Source organism: Marmota flaviventris, chromosome X (genome assembly GCF_047511675.1).
Source record: "Marmota flaviventris isolate mMarFla1 chromosome X, mMarFla1.hap1, whole genome shotgun sequence".
In the NCBI taxonomy this organism is placed as follows: domain Eukaryota; kingdom Metazoa; phylum Chordata; class Mammalia; order Rodentia; family Sciuridae; genus Marmota; species Marmota flaviventris.
In genome coordinates, this window is record NC_092518.1 from 18,113,494 (window position 1) to 18,135,894 (window position 22,401).

The 22,401-nt window shown below is 35.7% G+C and overlaps 1 protein-coding gene across 9 annotated transcripts in view; it reads left to right on the forward strand.

Moving 5' to 3' along the window:
- Zfx (zinc finger protein X-linked) overlaps window positions 1-8,640 on the forward strand; it is a 68,265-nt gene extending 59,625 nt beyond the window's left edge. For all 9 annotated transcript variants that reach the window (XM_071606687.1, XM_027927330.3, XM_071606693.1 and 6 more), the window contains one exon: window positions 221-8,640. In XM_071606687.1, coding sequence (XP_071462788.1) covers window positions 221-1,404 — 1,184 coding nt within the window. In that variant the 3' untranslated portion in view covers window positions 1,405-8,640. The remainder of the gene's footprint in view (window positions 1-220) is intronic.
- The last annotated feature ends 13,761 nt before the right edge of the window (window positions 8,641-22,401 follow it).

Below are 22,401 nucleotides of genomic sequence, written 5' to 3' on the forward strand. Positions count from 1 at the left end.
CTGGAGGGAGTGAGTTGGTACAGTTCTGCGGAGTGAAGTTTCCAGACCAGGTTCTCATTATATCTCTTATGTTGAAAAATGATAAAAGGGATGTTAGTAGCAGATAGTGTAACAAGAGTGAGCCCATGGCCAATAGTGTTCAGAGCACATACTAAATATTTGAAGAAACCAAAACAGAACTTGGTTTGGTTCCTTATGATCTTTTCTTTTCCTTTCTTAGCAATAATTATTGGCCCTGATGGACATCCCTTGACTGTCTACCCTTGCATGATTTGTGGGAAGAAGTTTAAGTCGCGAGGTTTCTTGAAAAGGCACATGAAAAACCATCCTGAACATCTTGCCAAGAAGAAGTACCGCTGTACTGACTGTGATTACACTACCAACAAGAAGATAAGTTTACACAATCACTTGGAGAGCCACAAGCTGACCAGCAAGGCAGAGAAGGCCATCGAGTGCGATGAGTGTGGCAAGCATTTCTCTCATGCTGGGGCTTTGTTTACTCACAAAATGGTGCATAAGGAAAAAGGAGCCAACAAAATGCACAAGTGTAAATTCTGTGAATATGAGACAGCTGAACAAGGATTATTGAATCGCCACCTTTTGGCAGTCCACAGCAAGAACTTTCCTCATATTTGTGTAGAATGCGGTAAAGGTTTTCGGCACCCATCAGAGCTCAAAAAGCACATGCGAATCCATACTGGCGAGAAGCCGTACCAATGCCAGTACTGCGAATATAGATCTGCAGACTCTTCTAACTTGAAAACACATGTAAAAACTAAGCATAGTAAAGAGATGCCGTTCAAGTGTGACATTTGTCTTCTGACTTTCTCAGATACCAAAGAGGTGCAGCAACATGCTCTTATCCACCAAGAAAGCAAAACACACCAGTGTTTGCATTGTGACCACAAGAGTTCGAACTCAAGTGATTTGAAGCGACACATAATTTCAGTTCACACGAAGGACTACCCCCATAAGTGTGACATGTGTGATAAAGGCTTTCACAGGCCTTCGGAACTCAAGAAACATGTGGCTGCCCACAAGGGTAAAAAAATGCACCAGTGTAGACATTGTGACTTTAAGATTGCAGATCCGTTTGTGCTAAGTCGCCATATTCTTTCGGTTCACACAAAGGACCTTCCATTTAGGTGTAAGAGGTGTAGAAAGGGATTTAGGCAACAGAATGAGCTTAAAAAGCATATGAAGACACACAGTGGCCGAAAAGTGTATCAGTGTGAGTACTGTGAGTATAGCACTACAGATGCCTCAGGCTTTAAACGGCACGTTATTTCCATTCATACGAAAGACTATCCTCATCGCTGTGAGTACTGCAAGAAAGGTTTCCGAAGACCTTCAGAAAAGAACCAGCACATAATGCGACATCACAAAGAAGTTGGCCTGCCCTAACGATACATCTACAGACGTTTGTAGAGATACTGGCCTTGAAGCAGGAAATTCATTATAAAGCCAATCAGTCTTGTTCACTTACAATACTGTATATTGATTTATGCTGTGTACAAATAGAGTTATTGCTTCTAGTTGACTTTTTTTTTTTTTTTAACATTTTGTTCAATAGCGTGTTCTGAATTCTATTCAGTTTGTTTAATAAATGGGGAAAAGTAGCAACAAGTTAGTTGCTTTTAATAAAGTAATCCCTGGTTCTATACTGAATTTTTCTATCTTAGAAGTTTTATATTTATTTAAATAATTACCTTGCCTACCTTGATGGTACTCTTCTAAGATCTTTTAACTTAAGGTAACTTTAGATTGGTAACTCTGAAAGTATTCATGTTGACTCATTTTCTTTTTCCCCATAAATTTCTCACAATAAAATTGTCAGAGACATTGAATATGAATGGGAGATTTTATAGTCAAGTCTAATGATCACAACATGGAAGTGTTTACTTGTCTTGTTTAGTATTTTCAGACCATATGACAAGGAAAGTTTCCTTTTGAGCTTTTGCGTCCCTGGCATAGCTGAGTTAAGAATAGTGGCTGGGTTTGTGTTTACTTTTCATTTTGTTTAAAAGACAAAATATACTTCTTTTTGGCTTTCTTTGGACTATTTACATCTTTTGTTAGCATAGCAAACTTTTAGAAAACTTTATTGAAAAATTTTGCTTGTTCCTGTTGTATTTTGATTATTCTGTCTGTGCTGCTTTGTCTTGGAATGGTTGTGTGCTACAAATGAAATTTACTGAGGACTGCATTTTGGAATCTCCTAGAGGTAACTTGCGGCTCATAGGATCTTTTGCAACTTTATATATGTAAATGTACCCTGAATTATATATATATACATATATATAACATGTATCTGTGTGTATTGCTTATTTTACATATTTATACACACAACCCCAAGTAGTATTTGTTTAAAATCTATAATGAAAAGTATTAATTAAATTTACAATAACATGAAAGATCCAGGGATGCATGAGAGAGCATTTTGTAAGTCATGCTCTTCAGAGAGATTACTCAGGTGAAGAATTAGAAGGAAAATAAGGACACTAGTATTTTTAAAGAGTAAAGGTATTTTCTTTTAAATATCTTTGGTAATTGAAAAATAATTGAAAAAATAGAGGTTAAGATGTTTTTAGATAGAATGTTTTCATACAGTTTCAGCTCCATGCCTTTATATTTTTCTGAAAAGCTAATGAATATCCAGACGTGACTCCCTCAGTTCTCTCTGAGAAGCTGGAGAGAGAGCTCTGTCTCACCAAGTGAGGGCGGGGGGGGGGGACAGAGAAGAAGAGATGGCTCCATGGACCAGAGAACGGGTGCTAATTATGACTTACACTTGGCAAGTTCAGCCTGCTTTGTTAGTTCTTAGACAGTTAAAGTTAGCAAACTTTTAAAAAACTTAACACTCAAGTTGGCTTAGGTTAGAAGATAGAGGTGTGTTCCAAGTACATAAGGAAAGTTTGAGGCCTTATTTGGAACTTCACCAAGTCTTTCAGTTTTGTTTTTCTTTGAGAGTTGGCAGTTTTTAACATGTAGGTCTGAATCAGAGTCATAACGTTTATAAAATGAATTTGGTTAATTAGAATTTAGTTATGTTAAGATGACTCTTGGAGAACAGAAAACAGTTTGGGGGGGCTAGAATTGGCTGTTGGCACATGGATCTGGCACATCATGGGAGATTTAGAAATTTTCTTCCCATTTGATAGCTGCCTTGCTGCCTCATTATGGTGCTCCATCCCCTTTGTGCCGTTAGGTTTTTACCTTTCATCTTTCTCTTTGCCATCCATATTTGTATTCAAGAGTTATATTTTTAGGGTTAGGAATCTAAATATTTGGTGTTTGGCAAGCCCCTGAAGTGTGAGATTGATTTAGGCTAGTTCTAAATCAAGTGCTTTAGGCTCATGTGAACTCCAGCCTAAATGCCAGTCAAAGCCAAGGCATAGGTTCCCCTAGCCGGCTCCATAGGGAATGCCTATGCCCCTTTGGCCCCCACAGTATGTTTGTTTGTTTGTTTGTTTTTTTTAAAGTAACTTACAATTCTGTCATTCATTGCCCTACTATTCTTGAAAGCTCTGTCTGTTTTTTTGTGAGAACCTTTAAAATCTCCCTTAATTTTTATTTTCCCCAGAAATAATGTAAAACACTTAAAATAGAAATTTATTAATTTTAAAACATCCTGTAAAATTATTACAGAAAATATAAATGATTGGGTCACTTAACTATATTTTTTTAAATAAACTGAAAGATAAAGAACACAACACTTTACACACTTTATATTTCTCTTTACATAATCTGGATTCATACACATTTCTTTTCTTTTTAAAGCACAATATTGAAGCCTTTAAAAGGTATTTAAGGGTTTGGTCAAGTGAATATAAAATGTATTTGTCTGTATAAAGAGAAAATGAAATTGTAGTCACTGTTATGTACTGACATTAGTTACAACCTAGTTTTAATTCTTAAAACAATTTGATTAGCAAAGCTAAAAAAAATGGATGTTTCAGTTAAATGTTTTAAAGAGGTACAGATTTTTACAAGGACATAATATAAGTTATTGTTCTGTAGAAATATCCTATTAAATATTGTATGTCCCTCCCTCTGTATACTTTGTAAAAAAAGTAAAATACATAAAAAGGAAATCATATAGGGATGTGTGACATTATTGTAATTGTGTACTTGAGAATAACGTGCAAAAATAAAAATCAGAATATTTTCCTGTTAATGAATGTTTAGTCTATTTGATACCAGTACTAAGTTAATGCTTTTTCTTAAGGGAAAAAAAAATGTACAGTTTTTGTAAACCTAATAAACATCAAAAGCAGTGGATTATTTTCATCCCCCCATTTCTTAATTCCCTTTTATGCAGCAATGGAATGCAAAATGCTTGATTGCTTTGAATTTTGTGACTCGGATGCAAATACTGATAATATTTCAGTCCTGTGAATTTGCAAGTAATATTTCAGAGAAGTTAAGAGGTGATTGGTGAGTCCTTTGATGAGCATGTCCTTGAAATTCATTTTTTCTTTTATCTTTATAAAGGATTTGTTTTATTAGCATCTCCAGTTCCCCTGAGATAAATTACCCATGCATAAAGTGGGTTTTGAGAGCACTTAAAGTTCATTTCAGTATCAATCCACTGCACATTTAATCAGTGGGGACTGTTAACCACTCCACTACAGAAGCCCTGCCCTTGAGTTACCCCTCTGTGCCCAGTTTGGAAGGCTCTAGTAGATGTTGACACAGTACGGGATGGAAAAATCAAAAGTTAGGTAAAAGTTCTCAGAAATCAAAAAAGATTTGTGTCACCTTTGATTTTAAAGATGAGATTCTGCAGTTCTTCAACTGTAGGAGCAACGTGTTGACCTAATAGATGAAACAGTAAACCACCAACACCAAAACTTGAGGTAAATGATGAAGAGAATGTGGTGACCATCACTGTCCAGAGCCATAAATCCAATAAAACCAGACCATGCTGTCAAAAACTTTGTTTTAATAGAGTGCCTGAAAATTGGCATCTAACCCAACTGTGATCCTTGCTAGTCAGGTAATATGCTGCTCTATTCTCTGAGAATCTTAGTATTAGCAATTTCCTTTATTTCCCACAAATTCTAGGATTTATGTAGGGAGAAGCATAACCAGTCAAAACCTTAAAAGGGGTTATCTTTCAGAGCAATGGCTTCTAAAGTATGACTCAGCAGCATTGGCAGAATGGTTCACTTGGGACCTTGTTAAAGATGCAAATTCTCAGCCCCACCCCAGACCCCTTGGAATGGGAAACTGGGTGTGGGCCCAGTGATCTGTGTTATAACATGTTCCCTATGTGATTCTGTTGCATACTCAAGTTTGGAAAACACTATTTTAGAGCACTTGAGGAACTTAAAGGATCGCTGGCATAACATTTTGGGTGGTAGATGAGAAAATCACAAAAACAAAGCAACCAGAAATGAATGGTGAAGGTGAAATAGGACCCAGAGTTTCCTATTTTCAGTTTACCATTAAGGTGTGAGGCTGCCAGTAAGTATATTCTTTAGTGCGCATGTAAATAGACAACATTTCCTAAATATTCTAAGCCCTTCCCCCAAAGTTTGCATTCTTCAAAGATAAATTGAATTCAGAGGAAAATTTGGCAAGTAAGAGCAAAAGGTTTTTAAAAGTTGTGTGTGTATGTGTGCGTGTGTATTTAATTGGCCCAGGGTTACTTAAGTAATTCATATCCAAAATTCATTTTGCTGCATTCTGCAGCTTTTTAGATAAGGTCAAAATTAAGTTTGCCCTATGAATTTTACTTGTTTTATCTTTTGTTTCGTGTATATATTGTTTGCCTTTTTCATAAAATAATTCTTGATTTGTTATATATTGTTCTGTTATTTTTGACATCTTTGCTATCGTTGTAAATAAATTACTATTTTGTTTTAAGTTACCCTAGTGGAGTGTTGGCTATAGACAGGACACACACACACTCACCACATCCATGTGGAAATGAGGAGACTCAGATCACACAGTTAATAAATCCTTGTTACAAAGTAGAAGTGGTGCAAGCCCTTCAGTAGTTAGCACTTCTTGCACCAAGGTAACCATTGTGGTTGCATATCAGGCATGGTATCTGTCCCTACTTGAGTTTTTAAATTATTTCCTGACCTCCAAGATGGAAATATTTTGTCCATCAAATTTGAGGTCAAGATCAAGAATTGTTTTCCTTTACTTGGTTTCTCCCCATTCCATTGCCTCCCATGTTACTTGTCTTGCTGACATTGATGAACACAGCTACATAAAGCCACTAGGATGCTTTGCTTCTGAAAACCTACTTAGGAATTTTAGGTAACATTTAGCTGTGAATTACGGAAATATCTAAGCACATTAGCCAATATTATACAATAGTTAACTAGACCTGTATTATTTTGCTTTCCAAGAGATTGATTTTTGAATGTCCATGCTTGTAATTGACTTTAAATGCAGAACCCATTTCCTTTTGCTTGAGATTCTTTGAAATAAGGGGAAATATTGCAAAGTTATCTGTTGAGGTTTTGGAAGTTTTAATATCTGTCCTCCCCTCTGGGTTCTAACCATATTGAAAATAGACAGAAGAAACCACCAGTTGAATGTGTGACTTTTGCTAGTAAAGCTGAATTGGGAGCCCCAGAGTGTCTACCTCCAATTTATTTCCCCTCAGTGTAGGCCTTGACTGATAGCAGCCAGTCACTTGAAGGCAGTGATTCTACCGTCCACTCCTCCATGAGCTTAAAAGAGACTGGTTTGGTCTCTTAACAAAGAAATGGAGCATCCTTCACAACTATCCCAGGATGTGACACAGGAAGAGGTGGAAAAAGAGTTTGTTCCCTTAGGCCATACTAATAAAGGTTAGTTCAATTCTAGGTTGCCCTCTATCATTAGAACAGTAGCAAAATTTGAGGTTCTCCCCTGCTTTAGCCTTTTTAAATTGTGTCCATCTACCCCCTATTGATTTTACCACTCTCTTGAAGTGGTAGTTGTAACAGATTTTCAAAGGTTTAGTTGCTATTTCCCCCAAGGCAGCACACTTTAGTTGGTCTTCAGAAAAAAAATTTTTTTTTGAAGGGGCAAATATACAGCTATGCAAAGATGAAGGCTTGCAAGTTATTTTTATTGCATGCTTTTGTTACAAAAGTTGGGGGGAAAAAAGAGATCTTTCACAATGCCACCTTCTTTATTCAAGAAATTGTTCTTTTTCAATCTTAGTCCATACACTTAAATCTTTTATCCGATTTGTAACCTCAGCGTTGATTCCATTCTGTGTTTGACGATTTTCTTTTCAACATTAAGTGTATTACCAAATCTATTGGTTGCCTTTAAACATTTCTTTGAAACACATATTCTTTTGGGGAGAATATGGAAAATTCAGAAGAATACAAAGAAGAAAGTAAAATACTTTCCCCCTTAATCCCATTACCTGGAACATTACTATCCTTTAAAAAATGTCTTAACTGAGTTTTAAATTTTTACTTATTTATTTTTGGTACTGGGGATTGAACCTAGGTGTGCTTTTGCCACTGAGCTACACCTTAGCCCTTTTTATTATTTTGAGAACAGGGTCTTGCTAAGTTGCTAAAGCTGGCCTCAAACTTGTGATCTTCCTGCCTCAGCCTCCTGAGTTGCTGGAATTATAGGCATGCACCACTACACCCAGTGAGTTTTAATTTTGTTAGATTTTTAAATTGCGGAATATGTGTTATTAGAACAAATGTTATACAGTACAAAATAGATATAAAGAAAAACTTAATTATTTCACCCCCATACTTCCTCCAAGCTTATTTTCTTGAGGTAATCATAGTTAACAGACTTGAATCTTCCCTTCATGCGCATACAAACCTGTACAAAGAGACACCCCAAGAAAGGTTGAATGATTTTAACCTTTTGGTTAAAGCATTTGGGTCTGATGCCTCTTTGTAAAGATGAGATTATTCATCTTTACAAGTCACTTAATATGTTCATTCCTCTGGGTCAGTAGGCCAAACTCAATCTCATTCTCTTCAGTAAGGGAATATATGAACCCACCATAATTTAGCCAACCAGTACTCCTTTGGTGTACATTTAGGTAGTTTTCAGTTTTCTGCCACTACAAGAAGGCAGGGAGTGACTATTCTTGTACATATAATCCTTGCGTATTTGTGCTTTGATTTCTATAGAATGGATTCTGTCAGGATGTGATTACCAAATGAAAGGTCAAGTACTATTTTAAAAATGTTATTAGATGTTACCAAATTATTTTCTGCTAAATGTTAACTCCAGGAATGCAGAGATTTGTGTCTGTTCTTTTTGTTGCTGTTCACCTAGAATAGAGATATGTGCTGAAGATAAATTTCTAGGATAAAGTCAATTCACACTCCTCCAGAAATATATAGGAGGATCCATTCCTCTTGGCCTTACAGTGGGTGTTACAGCCGATTTCACAGGTTAAACAAACAATATATTGTCATTGAATTTGCTTTGACTGGACTTTGAGTACAGTTTAATACTTTTATATATCTGATAGCCCTTTGTGTTGTCTCTGAGAAATTGACCGTTCAAATCCTGTACTCCATTTTCTATTTGGAATCTTTTGTAAGGCCTTTCTAATATATTTGCTGCACATTTTTATAGTCTGATTTATCTTGTTACTGTTTATATAATCTTTTGATATATAAAATCTTTAATATTGGTATGTTAAAATATGTTTATATTTTTCCTTTATAACTCTTGTCCTGCTTAAAAAGATCGTCTCTACCCCAAGATTCTACAAATGTGTGCCTAGTTTTTCTTCTGATATTTTTATTATTTTAATTTTGTTTGGATTTTTATACAATTAAATTTTTTTTGGTATATGTTGTTTGGTAAGGGGTCTCATTTCTCTTTTCTCTTGGATGGAGAACCACTTATTATAATGCTGTTTATGAAGTAAGTCATCCTTTACCCCCATGAGCTGAAATGACACTTTATGTATATCCTTGGATTTATTTCTGACATATATTTTATCTTGCCGATTTATTTGTTGTTATTCTGCTGATGCCATACTGTTTTACAGTACTCTATGGTGAATTTTAATATCAAAAAGCACATCCATCCTCAGTTATATTCTTTTTCATAGTTTTCTTTACATTTATTCTTTCATAAGAACATTAAAATCATTTTACCCAGTTTCCCTTAGAAGACTCACTGGGATTTTTAAATTGAAATTGCATGAATTTTTAATATGAAATTGAGCTTGACATTTTCATCATATTGTTCTCACATCCATGTTTCTCCATTTATTCTAGTTTTATTTTATAATCTTTCATAAAATAGTATTGTTTTAATCGTTTAGGTCATATACTCTTCACAAGTACAGAATAATTTTTGTAGATGCCTGGATGCTGCTAGATTATAGAGGAAAGCTATTGGTTTATATATATATTTTAATGTATCCAGTTAATCTACCACATTCTCTTCCCAATTCTAATTATTCTTTAAAAGTCTTCTGAATTTGTGTGCAGTCATATCAGAAAAAAAAGATGTCAATGATTTCCATTTTGATCTTATATCAGAACTTCTAAAAGAATACTGGCAAGTACATATTATAGTAGGCATTTTTGTATTTCTGATTTTAGTGGCAATACTTCAATATATAACCATTTAGTGTAATGTTGGTAAATAGCATTTACCAAGGTTAGATAGGTTCCTTCCTTTGTTATTTTAGAGATATTATTAGAAATGACCAACATTATCAAATCTCTTTTAGACACCTATACATAAAATTACATAATTTTCTCTGTTGATGCAATTAATAAGTACATTGGATTACACTGATAGATTTTTCCAAAGTTGAACCATACTCATACTCAAGTACCCTACTAAGGCAAATTTTATGGTTCTTTATACTGATGCTTAAAGGGGTTAGCATTTTATTTAGAATTTTTATATCTATGTTTACAATTCTGATGTTTTCTCATTTTGTACTATTGTTATCAGGTTCAAATATTAATGTAACTTTAGGAGGCTGGGGTTGTGGCTCAGTGGTAGAGCACTTGCCTCACACGTGTGAGGCCCTAGGTTTGATCCTCAGCACCACATAAAAATAAGTAAATAAATAGATTGTGTCCATCTACAACTAAAAGAAGGTATTTTAAAAAATTAATGTAACTTTAGTTTTATAAGAAAAACTTGGAAACTTTTCTATAATCTGGAATAGTTTAAAAGCCATAGGCATTTTCTGGTTTTTAATGATTAATCAGAACTCGGTTGTAAAAGCATTTGGGTCTGATGCCTCTCTATAAATGGTGGGTCTGGGGCTGTAGCTCAGTGGTCGAATGCTTGCCTAGCATGCGTGAGGCACTGGGTTCGATCCTCAGCACCACATAAAAATAATAAGATATTGTGTCTATCTACAACTAAATAAATAAATAAATAAATAAATGGTAGGTCTTTTTCTTTTTCCTAATCTCCTCTACATTAATTATGATGTCAGCTTTTATTCCTAAATTTTGGTACCTATATTTCCTTTGGAAATCATCCATTTTCTCTAGATCATTACTTCTCAAATATTAGTGTGCATATGCCTCACCTGCAGGATATTGTGAAAATGCCCCTTTCTGATTCAGTGGGTGTATTAGTCAGCCTTCTATCACTATAACAAATACCTGAGACAATCAACTTATAAAGAGAAAAGGTTTATTTTTTTTGGTTCACAATTTTGGAAGTTCCAGTCCATTATTGTTTCGCCCTGTTGCTTTTAGGCCTGTGGCAAAGCAGCTATCATAGTGGGAGGTGTTGTGGAGCAAATCCATTTATTTCATGGCCAGGGAGCAGAAGAGGAAGGCACCAAGGCTTCATTATCCCCTTAAGGTGATGCCTGTAATGACCTAGTCATCTTAAGACTTCTTAATAGGCCCCACCTCCTAAAGTTTCCACCACCTCAATATCACCATGCTGGGTACCAAGCCTTTAACAACATGGACCTTTGGGGGCCACTTATTCAGTGGGTCTGGAGTAGGGCCTGTGATTCTGCATTTCTTGCAAGCTCCCTGATGATGCTGATACTGCTGGTCAGTCAACCACATGGTCCAAGCTTTCTTAAGAATTCAGTGGTTTTTTATTTCTGTTGAACATCATAATCACATAGGGCAGTTTTGAACTTCTCAGTGCCCAGGCCACACCCCAGACCAATTAAATTAGAATCTCTGGAGACAGGTCTTAGAGGTGAGTAATTTTTCAAGCTTCTCAGATGATAACTAAGGGTAGCCAAGATTGAGAATTATAGTTTATTGTCTTAGAGATGAACATAATAGTCTCTATTATTTTCTTTTTCTCTTGCATTTCTGGTTATATTTCCCTTTCTCATAAGTATGTTTTGTTTTCTCTCATTTTTTTAAAACAGGCTTTCAGAGGTTTAGCTATTTTATAGTATTATCAAAGAAACTGCTTTTAGTTTTGTTCTTTATATTTTTGGGTTTTCTATTTAATTTTTTCCTTCATTGTTAGTAATTTCCTGTTTTCTAATTAAAATGTCTTATATTTCATACTTCAATGATTTTAATTTCTTTTTAAAGGAAATGTTTGAAAGTTATATATTTCCTTTGTTACACAACTCTAACTGTCCCATTGCATATAAATTGTTCTTTTTTTATAGCTCTCTAGATAGTTTTGAATATCAGTTTCGATTTCCTTTTTACAGTAGTGTTTAAATTCCAAATAGTAAAAAAAAAAAAAGAAATTATTAATCTCTTTAATGTTGATCTCTAGTATTTTTGTTTGTGTTCAAACTATGTCCTGTACAACCTCTGTATTTTATGGAATTTTTAAGGTTTTCTTTTTAGACAAAGCATGATAATTTGTGGGGGGATATAATAGACACATAATATGTATTTTACCCTATAGATGTATACACTTGTAAATAAAATTGAACTTGTTGATTACATTATTCAAATCCTCTATATCCTTGCAATTTTTGACTCTTCATTTTTTTTTAGTTTTCAAAAAAATCTTAAAATATTTGCTATAGCAAGAGTCCCACTTTTTAGCACCGATTTTCTTAATCTGTTTCCCACTACTATGACAGAATACCACAGACTGGGTAATTTATAAACAATAGAAGTTTATTTCGTTCATGATTCTGGAGGCTGAGAACTATAAGATTGAGGAGCCACATCTGATAAGGGCCTTTTTGCTGTCATAACATGGTGAAGGGTATCATGGAGGGGGGTGGAGTAAGAGAAAGAGAAAATATGAGTGAATACAAGTGCCAAACTCACAATAAGTAACCCACTCTTGTGATCATGGTGTTAGTCTATTGGTAAGGGTACAGCCCTCATGACTTAAAAATGCAATTAAATTCAACACGAATTTTGGAGAGGACTTTCAAACCATAGCATCTCCTTATCCCTTTGAGACTATCAGAAACATTGCACAGTTCCTGTCTATGAGTCATCACTTTTTACCAAGCTTCCCAGCTTTTCAGCTGCTGCTTTAAAATCGTAAATGGCTTGAAGAAAAAAAACAGCTTTGAATTTTGGTCTCATCTTTTTTTTCTTGGCTTTCAAGTCAGTGCATTGGTAGCTAGCTAATTCTTTCAAAGCAAGAAGTTAGTCCACTCTTACTGTAAATAGAAAATCTACCTTCCATTTTTCATTAACATGTTTGAAATATGCTTTCTTTTCTATAATTGTCATTTCCACAACTGTATAGTGTTAGTTCTAAACTTATATGGACACAGTGCTCACCATCAGTTGTTTCATATTTGCAGTGCCATTTTGGGGCTCTTCCTTTTTTATTTTTGTAATACTGAGAATGGAACCCATGGCCTTGTGTGTTCAAGGCAAGAGCTTCACCACTGAGCTACTCCTAGCCCTTGAGTTCTTTAGTTTGATTCAGCATTTAATTAGCTGGGTTTTAGTTACAAAACTTTTTCTCTGGAATCTTCCTTCCCCTATTTCAACTGGCTTGATTTCTTTCCAAGTCCATTTGTGCAGCTGCTATGTTTGAATCATTTCTTATTATTTTTCTGGTTAAATTTACTGTTTCTTTGATGTTATGTCTTTCTCTTTCTAGGCTTGCACAGTTATTACATGCTGGAACCTGTCCTTTAAATTTCTGAAAAGGGTTTGGGGAAGTAAACTTTTAAGTCTTTGCATGTCTCAATATGTCTTTATGCTGTTCTTACTCTTGAGTTGAAGCTATATTATTCCATTTCTTAGAGCATTTAGAAATACTGATGAGAATTTCAAGGCCAATCTTATTCTACTTCTTTTGAAGCAATGTGTTTTTCTTCTTTGGAAACCAAGGATCTTTTTCTTTATTTTTGGCATTCTGATGTTTTACTACAATAGTTCCAGTATATATTTTAAAATTTATCACCTTCCTTGGATTTTAGTGACTCTTTAAAGATGAAAACTTTTTTTTTCACTCTGGAGAATTTTCATTTCACTTAAAAATTATTTTCTCCCTCTTATTTTCTTTTTCTTTTTTTAAAAAATATTTATTTTTTTAGGTGTAGTTGGACACAACGTCTTTTATTTATTTTTATGTGGTGCTGAGGATCGACCCCAGGGCCGCCTCCTACGTGCTGGGCAAGTGTTCTACCGCTGAGCTACAACCCCAGTCCGTCCCTCTTATTTTCTTTAACTCCCCTGGAACTTCCCTTAGATCAATGCTGATACTTCCGAATCCGTCTTTGTTCTCTTAAAAGACTTCTCCCATGTTTTAATCTCTTTTGTTTCTCTTTTGCCTGGTGCTCTAAGAAAATTACTTAGAAAACTTGTTCTCCAGCTAATGTTTTTTGAAATTCAAATTTTTATTTTTCAATCTTAACCAGTTCTTAGCCAATCCTTTTATTTCTTCTTTTGTTGTTTTTTTTTGTAGCACTGGGGGGGTCAAAATCAGTGTATCATGCTAAATTCTTGTTTTTATACTAGCCTCTCTAATCTTTCTTCATATACTAATTATAATTACTGTTAAGTCATCTTCTATTTGCTATATCTACTCTTAATTTTCATATGACTCAGGGCCTTATGTGATCCATTTATTGCAAGGCATCCATCCAAAGAAATCTAGGTCAGCAGCAGGTCATGACAAGTAATTTGTAGCTTTATTTCATCCCTTGAGAAAAGCCAAAGAGGAAATGCATTTTAAATTCCTACCTTGCATCTTAAATGTTCCTTCTTCCCACTGCTTCTTCCGCAATACATCTCGTTCCACTGGCAGTTGATCTCTGAAAATCTCTCCCACTATTACTGTCAAGCCCTACAAAAAAATCCACTCTACTATCCTTTTCCTCTACCCTTTTCCCATTTTATTCCTACTTTGGAATGTCCAGGATATTTACTTTTTTAAAATCTCTTTCTTGTGGATTTACCACAACAAAGGAAACCCAGGATTTGTAACATGAAGAATATTTCTCCTTTAGAAACTGAACATAACGAGGGAAGATTGTAAATACTCACACCACAAAATTTTTGTCCCTATTACACTTTTCCCAACAAAGTATTTGAAAGTCTCTGTAAATAGAATTTCAGTATTTGATACTGCACCCGGAGACTATTTCTCCTCCAGTTCAGTCTTCATCCTTATCCTTTTGGAGTGAGTGTAATAATTTTTCTTGGCATCTGGAGACCCTGCCAGGCTGAGCCTGATTGAATTCATCATGATTCCTTCTCACAAATTTTATAGCTAGGGAGTGGCAGACACATTCCATAGTTTCTGCCCTGTGTAATGTAAAAATGAAGATATGCTCACCAAATAAGTATCTTCATGTTTCCAGGCTTCTGCCAAAAGACCTTTCTTTACAACTTGAAGCAAGCTCAGCACATATAGAACCTCCCAATATTTGGAGGTAGCATTTTAGGTTTCATTTCACATTTGTCTGGGTTTTCAAAATGCCAGAATATGAGTGGCCAAGAAACTTAACTTATAACTCATCCTGCTCAATGGAAAGCAAATTAGTGGGTGCAGCTTACTAACTGGGGAGGGGGCACTAACTCAGGCTTCATACTCCCCCTTATCCAAACCACTGGGATCTTGCTCATCATGGATCTAATTTGCAATTTGTATTTTTTTGTGTGTGCGGGGAGAGGTACCCGGGATTGAACTCAGGGCACTCAACCACTGAAACACATCCCCAGCCTTTATTTGTATTTTATTTACAGACAGGTCCTCACTGAGTTGTTTAGCACCTCAGTGTTGCTGAGGCTGGCTTTGAACTTGTGATCCTCCTGCCTCAGCCTCCCGAGCTGCTGGGATTACAGGCATGTGCCACCACACAGGGCAATCCTTTGAATTTTATTATTTAATCTTTTTATAATTTTTTGAAATTTATATATGACAGCAGAATGCATTACAATCCTTGTTACAAATTTAGAGCACAATTTTTCATATCTCTGGTTGTATACATAGTATATTCACACCAATTCATGTCTTCATACCTGTACTTTGAATAATAATGTCCATCACATTCCTCCACCATTAATAACCCCATGCCCCCTCCCTTCCCCTCCAACTCCTCTGCCCTCTCTAGAGTTCATCAATTCCTCCCATGCTCCCGCTCCCCATCCCACTATGAATCAGCCTCCTTATATCAAATTATTATTTAATCTTGCTTTTGAAGAACAGAACCTTTTACTCTTCCTTAGATTAGCTGTACCAACAAAATTATAGAGCTCATAATGAAGTCTAAAATGATTGAATACATCTTGACTATAAATTAGGATTAAAATCCTTAATCTAGGTCAGAAGTTCTCTACACTGCATATTAGACTCACATAGGCTCATTTAAAAAGTCCCTCTGTGGAGGAATTACTCAATTGAACATGAATCTGTAAGGGAGAGACCTAGCCACCAGTATTTTTAAAAAACTCCCAAGTGATTTAACATGAAGCCAAGGTTGAAAACCATTGTTCCTGGTTTTCCTGGCCCTTCTCACCTTTTTACCTTCTGCCCAATAGATGCCTATGGTGCAAGTTGTTCTCCTCACCAACATGTGCTGATAAATTGGCAGTGTCCAGTTTGCTGTTCTCTCTAGGGGTGTGAAACAACCCTAAAAAGCAAAAACCAATTTTGGTGACCTAAAGTCTGTAAACAACTCTAAAATGAAAGTCACTTGAAAGATGCCCAATTCTTGGGGCTTCCATCCTTGTACCATTTCATTGCCATCTCTAATCACAGATCAAAGTCTTTTGATCTGATGCCTTAAAATTAGTTCTTAATTATTGTGCTTCTGGTAAGCCTATATTGTCATAAGCCCAGAGAGGCTGCTGAGTCTCAGGGAGCTCATGGCAATGGTGGAGTCTAGAAGAGCCCTGAGTGAAGGCAGGCATGTTGGTCACAAATTCCCTGTCTCCATTTAGGGATAATTTCAAATTCTTAAGAACCTGGACATCTCTGGAAGTTAAATTTTAAAGGACACCTGATTTATAACTTCAGATTTTTCTCAAACTTGTAGATTTACAATTCCACATATGTTTGGTTTTCTCTCTTGTATATACAATTCTAATTGTAGCATTTTCTCCCTAACTTTGCCACTTTGATTTCAGACTTTAAAATGTCCCTCTTGGACTTATAATATTAATTCTCATATTATCAAGCTGTATTTCAAATTAAAACTTTCACGTTAAACCTGAAGAAAATATTTTCACCATGAATGTCAGACTATCAGAACAGTGATGTTAAAGAAGAGGATATGCCCAGACCTAAGCCATGACAGATCTGACATTAGCCCTAGATAGTCCAAGAGGAATATTTTAAATACAGATTTAATGCAATTCCGATCAAAATCCCAATGGCATTCCTCATAAAAATTAAAAAAGCCATCATGAAATTCATCCGGAAAAATAAGAGACCCAGAATAGCTAAAGCAATCCTTAGTAGGAAGAGTGAAGCAGGTGGCACCAATATACCAGAACTTAAACTATATTACCAAACAATAGTAACAAAAACAGCATGGTATTGGCACCAAAATAGACTGGTAGAACAATGGTACAGAATAGAGGACACAGAGACAAACCCACACAAATACAGTTATCTTATATTAGACAAAGGTGCCAAAAACATGCATTGGAGAAAAGATAGCCTCTTCAACAAATGGTACTGAGAAATCTATATGCAACAAAAATGAAATTAAACCCCTATCTCTCACCAGGCACAAAACTCAACTCAAAGTGGATCAAGGACTAGGAATTCAACCAGAGACACTATATCTAATAGAAGAAAAATTAGGCCCTAATCTCCATCATGTGATTTAGGCCTCAACTTCCTTAATAAGACTCTTATAGTGCAAGAATTAAAACCAAGAATCAATAAATGGGATGAATTCAAACAAAAAAAGTTTTTTTTTTTCTCAGCAAAAGAAACAATCTGTGAGGTGAACAGAGCCTACATTCTGGGAACAAATTTTTACCCTTCACACATCAGATAGAGCACTAATCTCTAGGGTATATAAAGAACTAAAAAAGCTATGCACCAAAAAAACAAATAACCCAATCAAAAAATGGGCCAAGGACCTGAACAGATACTTCTCAGAAGAGGATATACAATCAAACAAAAATATATGAAAAAATGTTCATCATCACTAGCAATTAGAGAAATGCAAATCAAAACTACTCTAAGATTTCATCTCACTCTAGTCAGAATGGCAGCTATTAAGAATACAAACAACAATAAGTGTTGGTGAGGATGTGGGGAAAAAGTCACACTCATACATTGCTGGTGGGACTGCAAATTGGTGCAGCCAATCTGGGAAGCAGAATGGAGATTTCTTGGAATGGAACCACCATTTGACCCAGCTATCCCTCTCCTTGGTTTATACCCCAAAGACTTAAAAAACAGCATTCTACAGGAACACAGCCACATCAATGTTTATAGCAGCACAATTCACAATAGCTAAACTGTGGAACCAACCTAGATGCCTTTCAGTGGATGAATAGATTTTTAAAATGTGGCATATATACACAATGGAATATTACTCAGCAATAAAAGAGAATAAAATCATGGCATTTTCAGGTAAATGGATGGTGTTGGAGAAGATAATGCTAAGTGAAGTTAGCCAATCCCCAAAAAACAAATGTGAAATGCTTTCTCTGATACAAGGAGGCTGACTCAGGGTAGGGAGGGGGAACATGGGAGGAATAGATGAATTCTAGATAGGGCAGAGGAATGGGAGGGAAAGGGAGGGGGCAGGGGATTAGCAAGGATGGTGGAATGTGATAGACATCATCATCCAAAGTACATGTATGAAGACAGGAATTGGTGTCAATATACTTTATATACAACCAGAGATATGAAAAATTGTGCTGTATACATGTAGTAAGAATTGTAATGCATTCCACGGTCATTTATTTTTTTAAAAAATCAATTAAAAAAAAAAGAAAAACAGCTTGAAACCCAAACATGGTGTATAACATCTAAAATGTCATCCAGCCCCTATACCCCTTGCCTTGTTGGAAAAGGGGTGAGACAGTCAATAGCTATCCCATCTATGACTTTCCCCTCTGTTTTCTACTTGGGAAAAAGCAAAGTTTTGTGGGGAACGGGAGAGGTAAGAGATGTAACATGCCCATACCATTAGCCAAGTAATGCACAAAGTTGGTTTTCTTTCTTTATTTATTTTTGCTGTGCTGAGGATCAAACCCCAGGGTCTTGTGCATACTAAACCAATACTGTATCACTGAGCTACATCTCCAGCCCACAAAGTTGATTCTTTACTTCATAATCCATGCCATATGGACTTCATCAAAATTAAAAACTTTTGTGTCAAAGGACATTATCAAGAGACTGAAAAGACACCCCAGAAAATGAGAGAAAATATTTACAAATTGTATATCTGATGAGGGTTGAATATACAAAATATATAAAGGACTCCTACAACTCAACAACAAAACTCAATTTAAAAACAAGCAAAGGACTTAACTAGATGCTTCTCCAAAGAAGATATATGTATAATGGCCAACAAGCACATAAAAAATGCTCAACATCATTAGTCATTAGGGAAATGCAAATCAAAACCACAATAAAATACCACTTCATACCCACCAGGATAAAAATTATTTTTATAAAAATTATTTTTATTATTATAAAAATAAAAAGGAAAATAGTAAGTATTGGGAAGGATGTGGAGAAGTTGGAACCCTCAAGCATTGCTAGTAAGAATGTAAAATGATGTAGCTCCTGTGGAAAATAGTTTGGTGGTTCTCAAAAAGTTAAACATAAAATTACCATATGATCCAGTGATTACACTGTTAGGTACACACCACAAGAAATGACAACAAGAACTCAAAACATATTGTGCACCAATGTTAACAGCAGCATTATTCATAATAGCAAGAAAGTAGAAACAACTCAAATGTTGACGGACAGGTGAATGGATAAAATATGATCTATTTGTATAGTGGAATGTTGTTATGGTAAAAGGAATGCAGTTCTGATACATTGTACCAAATAAGTTAACCTTGAAAACATTATGTTCAGTGAAACAAGCTAGGTATAAAAGGACAAATAGCATATTATTGCATTTATGTGAAATATCTAGAATAGGCAGATTCATAGAGACAGAAACTAGAGCAGAGGTTATCAGGAGCTAGGGGAAGGAAGAATGGGAAGTTATTACTTAAGCTACAGTTTCTGTTTGGAATGATGACAATGTTCTGAATATAGGTAGTGGTAATGGCTAAGCACTTTAAATATAGTTGATGTTGTTGAAATATATACTTAAAATTATTTAAATGGTGAATTTTATGTGTCTTTTACCACAATGAAATTTGTGATTAACAACTTTTTTGGGGGGGAGGGATACTGGGGATTCAACCCAGGCATGCTTAACCACTGAGACACATGCCCAGCCCTTTTTATTTCATTTTTATTTTGAGATAGGTCTTGCTAAGTTGCCAAGGGCCTCACTAAGTTGCTGAGGCTGGCTTTGAACTTGAAATCCTTCTGCCTCAGCCTCCCAAGCTGCTGGGATTACGTGCCACTGCATGCACCTGGTGTGATACAAAACATTTTTTAATCACAATCCACCAAGTTAATTTTCTGATTCACTAATATGTCAAAATACCATAGGCTGAAAAACACGGTTAGATGATCCTTAATATGTATAAAAACCCAGATATTTTAACCCTATAAAGAAATGTTGGCAATTGATGCACTATGGGTGGTAAGCTTTTTTTTTTTTTTAATTTTGGTGGTGGTGATGGGGATACTGTATTTTACTAGGCACAAATGGCCACATAGTTTTAAATTTATCTATTGTGATGGTGGCTTGAAGGGCCCTTAGTTTAGAATGACTGCTGTCAGCAATACTCAGATTCTGGCTTATAGGCAAAAGCTTTTTGTGTTGTCATGATATAATTTGCCATTGTACATGTTCAAATCTGCAACAAAATTTAGAAAAGAAAAATCATAGTAATCACTCAGAATGGGAGAAGAATTATATATATATGTTTTTTGAAAATTAATCATTGGTGTAGAATATGTGATAATTCCTTATTGACAAGAATGTGATTGAGGGCTGGGGTTGTGGCTCAGTGGTAGAGTGCTTGCCTAGCATGTGTGAGGCACTGGGTTATATTCTCAGCACTGCATATAAATAAATGAATAAAATAAAGGTTCATCAACATCTAAAAAATATTTTAAAAACAAGAATCTGATTGCTTAAATCTCTTTATTCCCAGGGTCTGCTGTGTCAGAAGGTGCTATTCTCCAGGGCATAGGTACTAGCTTACAGTGATGGGGGCCACCTTCTGGATTTACAAATATCCTAATAGCACCAGGACTTCTTTTTCAGGACTCTTTTGGATATTAATAGTTCCTTCATTCTCAGGGCATTCCCTTTCCCCCATCCCACCAGCACCATTTCAACAAAGCATAAACTGAGAACAGAATTCACATGGGGGCTGTAGCAGGCAGCTTCTGAACTGGATCCCAATGAAGCACACCTTCCTTGAAGTGTGGGCCATATTAGTAACTTGCTTCTAATAAATAGAATATGACAGAAGTGATGGGATGTCCTTCTGAGATCAGGTTACAAAAGACTGTGACTTCTGTCTTAATCACAGATTGTCTCTCTCTGGTACCTCTGGCTTGCTTGTTCTGAATGAAGCCAGCTGATAGCTGAGGAACTGAGAACAGACCCTGGCCATCAACCTGTGAGAAATGGAAGCTCTCAAAGGAAGCAAGTCCCTTGGTCAACAGTTTATGAGAAGCAACCATGTGAGGGAACTTGGCAGCAGATCCTTCTTGCCCTGTAAAGCCTTCAGATGAGACTATAACCCTGATTAACATCTTGATGGCAGTCCTGTGAGAGACCCTGATTCCTGAGCTACAAAAATGAAGAAAATAGTGTTTTTTTTAAGCCACTAAGTTTTAGAATAATTTCTTTTTTAAAATTTTTTATTAGTGTATTGTAGTTATACATAATATTGGGGTTCATTTTGATGTAATCATACATGCATGGAATATAATATAATGTGCTCCACTTTAGCCCCCAGAGCCTTCTCTTTTCCTCTGTTCCTCCTTCCTGCTGGTCCCCTTCCTCTAGGGTCTTCTTTCTAGTTATTATTGTTTTTAATTGGTGCTTTACACACACACACACACACACACACACACACAAGGAAAATGTGGTATATATGCACAATAGAGTTTTTTTAAATTTTTTTTTTTTTAGTTGTAGTTGGACACAACTTATTTTTATGTGGTGCTGAGGATCGAACCCAGGGCCTCACACATGCTAGGGAGGCGCTCTACCACTGAGCCACAACCCCAGCCCACACAATGGAGTTTTATTCAGCTATAAAAAGAAAGAAATTATGGCGTTTTCTGGTAAATGGACGGAGCTGGAGAACATCAAGTTAAGTGAAATAAGCCAGACTCAGAAAGTCAAGGCTTGAAAGTTTTCTCTCATACGCAGAAGCTAGAGCAAAATAAGGGGAAAAAATGGGGAATCCCACAAAAATAGAAGGGAGATCAGTGGGGCGGAGGGACAAAAAAGGGGAGAAACTATGGAATGAAATTTACCAAATTGTGTTATATACATGACATTTTACTCAGCCATAAAGAAGAAACTGAATGGAATCATTTCTCATGTGGCAGTAGATAACTAATTCAGGGACCAAGGCTGACTCACTATTTTTTTCTATTATTAGTGCATTATAGTTATACATAATAGCTGGGTTGATTTTGAAAAAAAAAACCCACATACATTCATAGAATTTAATTTACTGCATTTCAGTCCCTGGTGTCCTCACTTTTCTTCCCCTCCTCCCTCCCCCTATTCTTCTTCCTCTACTGATCTTCTTTTCACTTATTTATTTATTTGAATTGGTGCTTTATAGATATACATAAAGGTGGAATTCTCTGTGGCATATTTAAACATTGCACATAGTGAAATTTTATCAAATTAATTCAGCATTTCCTACCTTTTCCCATTCCTCCTCCCTCCCTCTCAATCCCCTTCTTCTACTCCACTGATCTTCACTC